Source organism: Pipistrellus hanaki, assembly GCF_964339955.1.
Source record: "Pipistrellus hanaki genome assembly, chromosome: 1".
Lineage (NCBI taxonomy): Eukaryota > Metazoa > Chordata > Mammalia > Chiroptera > Vespertilionidae > Pipistrellus > Pipistrellus hanaki.
This window is the reverse complement of record NC_140503.1, coordinates 42111161-42122989: the sequence shown is the minus strand read 5'-3', so window position 1 is coordinate 42122989 and position 11829 is coordinate 42111161. Positions and strand designations below refer to the sequence as shown.

The window sequence follows — 11829 nt, the reverse complement described above, 5'->3', positions numbered from 1 at the left end:
AAAACAAGGAGCAGAGTAATCTCAGCAGCCATTTGTCCTCCCAGGACTCTCCCACTGAGCTAGTACACAACTAAAAGTAAGTTGATTCTTCAGAAAAAAATGGGATAATTTTAGACACGTACATGACTCTTTAGAATCATTGATTCGTTAATATGGCCAGCAACATCTGTCTTGCTAGCTGTATTTTATAGTCAAGATCACTAAGGCTCATGGAAGTTAGGAAAGTAGTAGGATCACCCTTGCAGGTCTGGCTCAGTGACTGGAGCGTCGGCCCTCAAACTGAAGGGTCCTGGGTTTGACTCCGGTCAAGGACATGTACCTTGGTTGCAGGCTTCATCCCCAGCCCCGGTCCAGGCACATTAGGGAGGCAACCAATCAACATGTGTCTCTTTCATATCTGCCTTTCTCACATCGATGTCTCTCTCTGTCTCTCCCCTTCCCTTTCACTGTCTAAAAAATCAAGGGAAAAAAATATCCTCAGGTGAGAAATAACCAAAAAAATGAAAAGAAAGTAGTAGGGTCAATATTTGAATGGCACTGTTTCCAGTTCTCTCACCCTAAAATAAGTGGGTTCATCCATGGTCCACTAAATAGAATGTACCCCCTCCTGTAACTCACTGTTGACTAGCTAAAAAGTGTAATGACTGCGTCATTACCGCCTGAGCTCCGTAGCCAACCTTTCTGGAGTCTAAGTCTAGCTTTGCCACACACTGCATGTGTGGCTGGTGTCTCAATCCTTCTGCACGTCTGTAAAATGTAGTTGGTAACAATATCACAATCAAGGCATTGTTTTGAGGATCAAATGAAAAAAAAAACATAAGAAAAGTGCTTCAAACACCGCCTGGCACCTGAGAAATGTTAGTGTAATTAGCTGATGCTGCATAAATTGACAAGCTGTTCAGAACGTTGCAAATGTGGGGGTTATATTTAAAGCCTTCTAGGATGAATACCAACGATCAACAATGGTAAATTACTTAGGAGAAGTAGACTTTGGATGCAAGCAGAACATGGATGTTTTTACTTGGCATACACCTCAGTATTGTTGGAATGTGTTGCAACAAGCATGTTGTACCATTGTACTCTTAAATAGGTAAGTTAAGACAGAATATTTCAAAGCCTGCTTCAGGAATCCATGCTAACCCTTAGAGCTCATCTTCCAGAATTCCTTTTATAGATTTAACCTCCCTGTCCTCTTAGCCCTTTGTGCTAATGTCCTGCCCTCTGTAGACTAACCTTTTGATGAGACCTTTTGATTATAATCCAGTGGTTGCTGATGTCTGCACTCCCAGAGTGCATCTGCACAAGGCATGCAAATGTTACAGACTCCTGCAGTGTAAGCATGCCGGTGCTCAGTCTGAAAAGAGACTGCAGTCATGCACCAGGGAAGCCGAGCCACTACTGAGATTTCCATCAGTGCTGAAAGCTGTCACAGCATTCTGCTATCTGGGCACCAGGCTGTCTATCTGTACTCAGATTGACAGGGAAAGAAAAAACTAAGAAGAGAGGCAAGCCACCAAGCCTCCTTCCCCGTATGTCACTGCCATGGCACCATCGCCCAGACCAGACCAGAGCACGGAAGACCACAGCTGCTCTCTCACCTCCTAGGATTGCACAACTTAGAACTGCTGTCGCGTCCTTGAGAACCTTCATCGAGACCATTTACTATCTACTAAGGGTGTGTGTGTGTTTTAAAAACAAATAGTCAATTCTCAAGCCTTCACTCTCCTTTGTAAAGTAGGTGTGTATTATAATAGCTAGGGCAGTGGTCGGCAAACTCATTAGTCAACAGAGCCAAATATCAACAGTACAACCATTGAAATTTCTTTTGAGAGCCAAATTTTTTAAACTTAAATTGCTTCTAATGCCACTTCTTCAAAATAGATTCGCCCAGGCTGTGGTATTTTGTGGAAGAGCCACACTCAAGGGGCCCAAGAGCTGCAATTTGCCAACCAGGGAGCTAGGATAATGCTAGCTGCTATAACAAAAGTTTATTTCTCCTTACATTAATCTCCTGTGGATGCTCTTGGGTGGGAGACGCAGAGCAAAGCCCTTCTGAGACCACAGACCTTCTGAGACCCATGTTGATGGGGGCGGGAGGGGGTTTGCTGACTTCAATGCTGGCTTCCAAGACCGCGTGGGCTTTCGGCATCCAGCTGGTAGCACAGGAAAGAGCATTCATGCCGGGACCGGTTTAGCTCAATGGATAGAGAGTTAGCTTGGGGACTAAAGGGTCTCGGGTTCGATTCCGGTCAAGGGCATGTACCTTGGTTGCGGGCACATCCCCGGTAGGGGGTGTGCAAGAGGCAGCTGATCGATGACTCTCTCTCATCGATGTTTCTAACTCTCTATCTCTCTCCCTTCCTCTCTGTATAAAATCAATAAAATATATTTAAAAAAAAAAAAGAGCATTCATGAGAGATATTGATGGGCCAGTCCTGGAAACAGTGCAATAACATTGTGTGGCCACACCTATCTATGTGCAAAGGAAGATGGGAAATGTGGTTCATCTGTGTTCGCAGAGAAGAAGAGGGCATGGATTTGCTGAACAGAGAACCAGTCTCTGTGCCCCACACACAAAACAGGTATTTACCTTGAAGGACTGTGATAGGATTAAAGATGATATGGTGAATTATGTTTGGTTCCCTCGCTATTAGGGAGAGGGGTGAGGATGTATAAAGAGGTGACAGTAGAAAACTTAAGCAGAGACTGGATAGTGGGGCAGAGCTAGAGTAGTCACAGGCCCAAGGGTGAAGGTGATGGCAGAACAGACTGACAAAAGGGTGTGCGTTGGGGACACTCAGCCACTACTGCTGCTCACCAAAGGGTTTCTGTGCTCAGCTTTTGGGTGTGTGGTCATGTGACTAGTTCCAGCCAACAGGCAGAAGGCACTTCCTGTCTGAGCTTTTAATTGCTGGGGTAAGGGGGTCCAAAGGGCTCTTTTCCCTCTGCCGGAGAATAGCAAACAGTGTTGCAGAGAGGACTGGCCTCCATCAGTCTAGCTTCTGGTGAAGGACAACAGAGTAGAGCTTCTAGTCACCCAGGCAGCATCTTGGTGTTTTTAAATCACTGGGATTTTGAAGTTGTATATTACTGCAGCATAACCTAATTTATTCTGACATAGAAACCTTTTTTTTATTTTTTTCAGGCAAGAGGAATCAGATGCTTGTCCATTTTAGGTCATCACTTCCGAGAACTAAGGAGCCATGCTTTTAAGAATAAAAGTTAGCCCTGGCTGGTGTGGCTCATTGGTTGGAGCATTGTCCAATACACCAAAAGGTGGCAGGTTTGATTCCCGGTCAGGGCACATATACAGGTTGCAGGTTGGATTTCACACACATACACACACTGATTAGGGGGGGAGCAGGGAGGCAGCCAATTGATGTTCCTCTCAACCTTCTTCTCTCTAAAAAATAAATTTAAAAAATGTTTTTTTTAAAAGAACATGATTTATACATTATTGCCTCAATGCAAGCAAAAAAAAAAAAAAAGTGCTTGATGGGCTTTGGATTATTTTAAATACTGATAAAATCAGCTTTCAATACAGCTGCCAGATACACTCTTTTCCTCAAAAGGTCATTAGTTACAATTTAGAGAAAGCTTAAAGCTACAAAATGCCAAGGAGAGATGTTAAGGACATAAAATCAGAAGTAAGAGAAAAATGAAAATGGGAGCGCTTTGGAGGGAATTGGGCAGCAATAGGAGGCATTTTTATGGAAAGGACAAATTTGCCTGTCCTCTGGGATCTCTGGAACTGGCCTCCTGAGCTAGGGAGGGCCCCCTGCACCTCGGGTTGCTTTATGGGGCCTCCTACTGTTCTGGCCTATGGAGCAGCCCTATGTTTTCCTAACTTGTGTGCGGGGCCTGATGCGGCGGGGGCCAAACATGGTGGGGAGCTCTCTTTTCCACGGCCAGCGCGGAAAGAGAAATGAATGAGCAGGTTCTAAGTGGAGGCGGCCAGGGATTGAGAAATAATAGAAATAAAGAGAGGACACAGAGATAGATTTAAAGCTGGGAGCTGGGTGGGCTGCCATCCTGTCTGCTGGAGAGGTAGGAAGATCAGGATGTGACCCCTCCCAGCGCATTTATTTTATACCCCCAATACCAGGAAGTAACACCAAAACTTAGGATCAAAGGAGCTTATTTGCATTCTTAAGTAGGCCCTAGCATTCCTGTTGCTTGTCTGGATTTACATATCTAGTTCCACCCCTGCGGACACCTGGGCTGATATGAAGGCCAGGCTGATTACACTTTCCGCCATCTTGGGGAAATGTGTATCGGAGCCTCTGCTCTGCCAGTTGTCTCAGACTCAGCTGACAATTTTTTTTTTTAATTTATTTTATTGATTTTTTCAGAGAGGAGGAGAGAGGGATAGAGAGCTAGAAACGTCGATGAGAGAGAAACATCGACCAGCTGCCTCTTGCACACCCCCTATCAGGGATGTGCCCGCAACCAATGTACATGCCCCTGACATGAATTGAACCTGGGACCTTTCAGTCCGCAGACTGATGCTCTACCACTGAGCCAAACCGGTTTCGGCTCAGCTGACAATTTAAAGGAAAATGCCCATGTGCCTTCCCAGGCAGCCCTCCACACTTGTGAAATTCCATCTCACATCTCCCTCACATTATCCCATATTGCTGATAACTTGACATAAAAACACAATGGGTGAGGGACTATGACTCTTTTTTTACTATGTCCCCCTAGAACAGTGGTCGGCTCTTTGGCCCCTTGAGTGTGGCTCTTCCTCAAAATACCATGTGCGACTGAAAGTGGCCCATGCGCAGACGTCGGTTTTCAGCTCTCAAAAGAAATTTCAATCGTTGTACCATTGATATTTGGCTCTGCTGACTAATGAGTTTGCCGACCACTGGCCTAGGATAAAAGTAAGCAGTCCAACAGGACACCCTACTTCTGCTTACTTCAGCATAACAAGAAACTCCCATGTTCCCAGCCAGCTGGTCGAGCTGCCCGGACTAGAGCTCAATAAGCAGACTATAAACTCCTTAGACACAAGAGCTATATTTTATTCATCTGTGAATAGCACAGCAATTAGTTAAGAGCCTGCTTTGGCTTGAATATTGATTCCTCCACTTAATAACTGGGTAACTTTGGCCACTTCACCTCCCTAATCGTGTTTCATCGCCTGTGGAATGGGGACGATCATGCCCGACTCCCCTGACTTGTGGAAATTAAATGTGACAATTGTCTGTAATGCTTCTGGTGCAGCTCAAAAGTCTTTGTTCAAGAGCTTGAAAGAACAGTGGCTTCTCTCCAACCAAGGCTGTGTGATCTCAGAAGAAACTGTGAGTCTCACCGAGTGTCAAGGAAACTCCCTTCGCCAGAGGCTGCAAGGGACGGGCTCTGCATTGTTTCAATTTTTATATGGATTAAAAATACATGAAATTAAAAATAAATACAATTTTTTTATAGGGGGGGGGGGGGACGGGCTGGCAGGGTTCCTAACTTATTTGCTGATTCTTGTAGCTCTTTCAGGGACATCAAGCACAAATTACCCATACTAATACGGCTGCTCACTCCCCTCTGGACCTGGGGGAAGACACAAAGTAAAATAACCCTCTGCAGTTGTAGCACTTGTTTCTTCACAAGACCTTAGGGTGGCTTCCGTGTGTCATCTTCCAGCGTCCATACATTAACTTCCCACAGTCTTTCGCTCGTTCCCTCGGCCATCTTCCTGCTCCCAGGCAGGGAGGGAGGGAGAAACTGAGGCCGGGGTGGGGATCAGGGTGGGGATTGGAGTGGGGGTAGGCGTAGCCGCCCGGAGTGCCCCACCCGCCCCGGGGGCCAGGGCGGGAGGGCGGAGGCGGAGGGCAGGGCCCCAGGAGCCCCGCGCGGGCCCGGCCCAGGCCCAGGGGGCGGGCCCGAAGCCGCGGCCTCGCCTCCGCCCGCGCCGCCGCTTGGCTGGGGCGGCCCCGCGGCCGGAGCTGAGCCCGGAGCGGGGCCGGAGCCGGGCCGGAGCCAGCGGCCGCCATGCTGCAGAAGCGGGAGAAGGTGCTGCTGCTGCGGACCTTCCAGGGCCGGACGCTGCGCATCGTGCGGGAGCACTACCTGCGGCCCAGCGTGCCCTGCAACAGCCCGCTGTGCCCGCGGCCCGCCGCCTGCCGCAACGGTCCGCCCGGGGCCGGGGGAGGGGACCGGCCGGGCGGGAGCGAGGGGAGCGGGGCCGGGGGAGGGGCCGGGCCGGGGGAGGGGGCCGGGCCGGGGGAGGGAGCGAGGGGAGCGGGGCCGGGAGTGGGGCCGGGCCGGGCGGAGCCAGGGAAGAGGGGCCCGGAGGGAGCCGGGAGTCCTGCCTCCCGGGAGGCGGCGGGAGGGCGCGGCGGGAGGCGGAGCGCGAGGCCGGGGACGCGCCGAAGCCAGGCCCCCGGGCCCCCGCCGCCCCGGCCTCCCCTCCGTCCGGACTGCTGGTCGGAGCTTGTGGGGCTCTCCGCGCAGGGCTCCCCGACGGCTGCGCCCAGCACTGGGCCCGGGGCTCCCGAGAGCCCGGAGCGCGGAGCCCGCCCGGCTGCCCCCGGGGCTGCAGGCGGGGACAGGGGAGCCCTGAGCTGCGGGCCCCGCGGCCACTGGCGGGACGCGAACCAGGGGCCTGGGCGCGGGGCCTGCTGCCGCCCTCTTTCTTTGCTCCCTACACATCCTCTGGCCGCCAGCTCCGAGGCCGCAGGCTTCTGTCCAGGGGAGAGCCCTCCTCACCTAGGGTCTGTGCACGAGGCGCACCCGCCGGTCCTGGAAGGTCATGGGGAGCTGGATTTGGGGCTGCAGTGCACTAACCTTCCCGCGCTGCCCATTGGAGGCAGAAGGTTACTCACTGGTTCTCTTCCCTCTGTGGGGGGGATGAGCGTCCTGGGCCTTTTCAAGGAATGTTTGGGACCCTTAGCCTGATTAAGAATGGATGGTTAAGGGGAACATCTCAGTGACTGCTTGGCTAACCAGCTCCCTGACTTGGTCTGGGTGGACACCCTGCCACGGCCCTTGCTTGCCCTGAGCATCTTTTCTGGACCGTGGGGACTTGTGCACATGTTCACAAACTTGAGACAGTACCGACTTGAAATTGCTGGACAGAAACCAGCGGCTAACAGGTGCATTTTTAGAGTGCCTCCTTAAATGTAAGCTTCTCCCCAGTTGACGCAAATATTCAGGTTGTGTTGAAGATGTGCCCGTTTAAAAAAAAAAAAAAAAAAAATCCGTTTTCCCCTGCTCCACTGGCAACACTGTAAACCACACCTGGATTTACCTGAACGCTGGGCCTCTACCAAAGCACATTTGTCTTGTCCTTTAAAAACTTCACGGCGTAGTTGAGGTTGGAAGTTATTTTGCACAGGAGGGCACCGTGACATTGAAATAGTAATAAACCAGGTTTGCAAGTGTTGTCTAATCTCTTGCATTTTGAATTATGTTTCAGATGGGAAACTCTTGTCTGGTGATGTGACTCATTACATGGTCCCAGATTGGAAAGTTGTTCAAGATTACCTCGAGATCCTTGAGTTTCCCGAATTAAAGGGAATTATTTTCATGCAAACAGCTTGTCAAGCTGTGCAGCATCAAAGAGGCCGGAGGTATCTGTTCTACATTATTTATTTACTGTGTTGATGCTCTACCCCCCCCCCCCCATACACACACACATACACACATATACCCTTTTTTAGGGAAGATCCTTTGTTGTAGGGGAAGGGCATGCATTTATTATTTTGTCAGAAAATATTTTTTTAACTAATGTAGTATTCTCTTTGCTGGTAGGAATGCAATAACATTACTTTATATTTCTGCTTCAACATCTGTCCAAAAGATCTGACTTGTAGATCAATAAACTGCAGTGTCCCCAGTATGAGGGTATTTTAGATCCTTGGCTTTTGGTTTACATTTTATACAGTTATTGCTTATTTCTTGTTGATAATGCGTATTATTTAATCTTCTTATTTATAGATCTATTGTTTCAGATGCTTGCTTTTTATTCCCTTGGAGAAAAGTACTTTATTTTTAAATTTTAGTCTCCTTTAGGGTAGATACAAATCGTATTTGTAGTGATTTATTCAATGAAATCAGAAATAACTTGTTTTATTTTTAGGTTACTATTATAACTACCAACCATAGTAATTGTATTTGCTAAACAAAGGATTTTTTATTGAAGTCGGTCTAAAATGCTTGCCTTGTACCTTTTAAACAAATGCTCAAAAATTGGTTTTGTTTCATTTAACACTGGGAAAAGATTTACGATTTGAACTTGAAGACTCCTGCTGTATGGAAATGGCATACAGCATTACAAACTATATATCCAGACTCTTAACACCCCAAGTCATTTAAAAAGCAGAAACCATGCATTTATTCTTTTTTAAATGTTGTCGTTTCTTCAGATCTTAGTCGTAAAAGATGAACTGTGTTTATTTGTATATGAAAATGATAAGTTGTCCTTATTATATGCTCAGTTCAAAAAAATATGCATTAAGTAGATTGTGTGCAGGTTTTTCAGATAGAATATTTTTAAATGAGCTTGAAGTTGATTTTGTTCAGACAGAAAGATATAGATGTTTATACACATTCAGATTTAAATGCTGCTCCAGGTGTCGTATTTCAATTTCTGCTACTAAAATCAATTTGTTGTTATCACTCAGATTGCTAACACACTGCAGAGCCTTTTCAGCTTCTGTTTTCTAAAATATTTTTAATATTAAGGATTGTTTTAAAAACCAATTGCTGGGACATTAAAAAACAAAGAATTTGGATTTAAATGTCTTTTCTCCTGAACATTTCAAAAGTAGTTAACTTGATGAAAAACTATTGGTTTTCCATCGCTTTACCATGTCTATGAATATTCTAGATGTGAAAACAAAAGATGAGTTATGAAGTAGGCCATATGATAACACCCTGGTTTCCCATTTGGTAAGCACTTTGTGAGCCTCTACTTTCAGGCCTTCTGGAGTAGTACAAAGTCTTAGTTCCTTTCTCAGCAGACATATTGTCTTGTTGGAGCCAGAAGCAAGAAGCAAGAAGGTAACTAGGACACACCTTAGACAGTGGGATAATTGAATGTGGACTATACAAAGTGCAGAAGTATATATGGGGTGTGGAGATTAAGCTACAAAGTCCTCTGAAGAGGTTAGAGACTGGTCTTAAAGGAGGGATAGTGAACATGATTGATGTCCAGAGAAAAGAGGCAGGAAAGGAATCAGCAAGTCTGGGACTTGCTGCTTTGTCTGTCTGTTAAGCAGCCAGCTGGTGTGTTCAGATTGACGTAGCTCAATGACCAAAATGGCCTAAGCCCTCGAAAGTGTCAGATGTGGAAAGCTAACTTTAGAATTGATGATCGCTGTGGAATAGATAACATCCAGGAGTTTGCTTTGTTAACCTGGTGTTCATAAGTTTCAAAATGGCCTGTTCCCGTTAGTATATTGTACAGAAGTGTAAGTCCTTTTACTTTTTATATTTATCCAGATGTGGCCTGGCAGAAGCTCTGTGGTGATCGCTTCATTTAATGTTGGGAAACGTTTTGTTTTTCAGGTCTTCCTTGGAAATTTTTGAGGTGCTAGTAAATAGTTTTTTGTTTTTGTTTTTGTTTTTTTTGTTTTGTTTTTTTAAAAATATATATTTTATTGATTTTTTACAGAGAGGAAGGGAGAGAGATAGAGAGCTAAAAACGTCGATGAGAGAGAAACATCGACCAGCTGCTTCTTGCACACCCCCTACCTGGGATGTGCCCACAACCAAGGTATATGCCCTTGACTGGAATCGAACCCGGGACCTTTCAGTCCACAGACCGACGCTCTACCACTGAGCCAAACCAGTTTCGGCTAGTAAATAGTTTTTTATATGCTTTTAGGAAAGGTATTGCTTGGGAAAGCTTTGTCAGTTAAAAATACCTGCTCTGGCCAGAGCCAATTTGGCTCAGTGGCTAGAATGTCAGCCTGAGGACTGAAGAGTCCTGGGTTGGGTACCTCAGTTGCAGGCTCAATCCCTGGTCCAGGGGGTGCATGCCAGAGGCAACCAGTCAAAGTGTTCTCTCTCCGTCTCTCCCCCTCCCTTCTACTCTATAAAAAAAAAAAATCAATGGACAATATCCTCGGGTGAGGATTAACAAAAAATAAAATAAAATCCCTGCTCTGGTCTAGTGTCTAGTTTAAGGATGCCTTGCTCTCTCCTTTTGACCCCCTTTCTGATTTCTTTTGTATAGCTTCAGAGTCTCAATAATTCTCGATATATAACATAAGATAGGGATCATAGACTGTTAGAGTTGAAGAGGATCTAAGAGGCCAACATGATCTATCCCCATTCAGTACATCAGTATTACTCAACGTGAGAAATGTCACTGACTTTGTTTCTAAAAGAAAGCATTTCTCACGGACACCCAGTGTTCATTTAAATTATGTTGTTGTATTATTATTTAAATATGTTTAAACGTAAGTTAGGTGTAAGTTCTCATGCTTAAGTACTTAATACAACACTAAGACCAAATAGAGCCCTAGCCAGTTTTGCTCAGTGGATAGAGCATCAGCCTGCGGACCAAATACTTTGGTTGCAGGCACCTCCCTGGCTCAGGCCCTCCGTGGTCGACTTGTGCGGGAGGCAACCAATTGATGTGTTTCTCTCTGTCTTCCCCTCACTCTTCCACTCTCCCTAAAAATCAATGGAAAAATATACTAGGGCGAGGATTAATAAAACAAAAAATCAAGCCTTCAAATCCAATAAACAAAACTAAAATCAGAAAACTGCAAATGAACATTAATTTAATGTGACAGATGACATTATTTTACTGAAGTGGAATTACCAGAGTTGGAGAGAGAGAGAGCTATAATCTGCTCCTGTATTTAATATGACTTTGGGGTGTGTGTGTGTGTGTGTGTGTGTGTGTGTGTGTTTAATAATATTGATACAGAAAAATGGCCTGTTCTCATTAGTATATTATACAAAACAGTATGAAAAGTTAAGGTTTTGATTGTTCAGGATAATCACACTTTCTGCCATCTAACAATCCTCAGATGATTATTCAGTGAGGGGTTTCTTGATAACTCTGTAAGGCTATCTTGTTGACCACATTCATTCTCAGGGGTTGTTTTTTTATCCAACAAATCTTTATTGAAAGACTATAGGTTCCAGAAACTGCCAGCACTGAGGCTGCAGTAGTGAACAAAAGCGGATATGATCTTGAGGGGAAGCAGGCAGTATCAGGTAATCACAGGAACAGAGGGAGAATGCATCTCTGACAGGGGCTCTGAAGGACAGGTGCAGGGCTCCAGGAGAGCCCGAGGCATCAGGGAGACGGGAAAGGCTTTCCTGAGGGTGGTGTCTATACTGAGCTCTGAGGGAGGAGTAGGTAGAAACCAGAGGAAAGCTTCCCAGAGGAAAGCTTCCCTTGCTGTGCAAGGAGGTCACAGAAGGGAATGCTGCTCAAGGACCATAAAGAAGGTCTTGAGCCGAAAGCAGTTTGACTCAGTGGATAGAGCGTTTGCCTGCAGACTGAAAGGTCCCAGGTTCGATTCCCGTCAAAGGCATGTACCTCGGTTGTGGGCACATCCCCAGTAGGGGGTGTGCAAGAGGCGGCTGATTGATGATTCTCTCTCATCGATGTTTCTAACTCTATCCCTCTCTCTGTAAAAAATCAATAAAATATATTAAAAAAGAAAGAAAAGAAAAAGAAAAAGAAGGCCTTGAATTGGGTGGTAGACCTCGTGGGCCTCAGCAATGTCAGTGAAGGGTCTTAAGCAGGGTGAAATGATATAATTAGATTGCTAGTTTTAAAAGATTACTAAGCCAGTGGAGAAAAGGCAGGCAGAAGACAGGAGGCTCTTGATTTAGTTCAGATGAGAGATGTTGGTAGCTTAGAGA

At 46.1% G+C, this 11829-nt stretch overlaps 1 protein-coding gene across 2 annotated transcripts in view; it reads left to right on the top strand.

Moving 5' to 3' along the window:
* The first annotated feature begins 5832 nt into the window (after positions 1-5832).
* DIS3L (DIS3 like exosome 3'-5' exoribonuclease) overlaps positions 5833-11829 on the top strand; it is a 33041-nt gene continuing 27044 nt past the window's right edge. Inside the window, exons 1-2 of one of the 2 annotated variants that reach the window (XM_084886712.1) lie at positions 5833-6127; positions 7415-7568. In XM_084886712.1, coding sequence (XP_084742838.1) covers positions 5989-6127; positions 7415-7568 — 293 coding nt within the window. In that variant the 5' untranslated portion in view covers positions 5833-5988. Of the gene's footprint in view, positions 6128-6473; positions 7092-7414; positions 7569-11829 lie in introns of those variants that run through there. The other variant, XM_084886713.1, reaches the window with a different exon arrangement.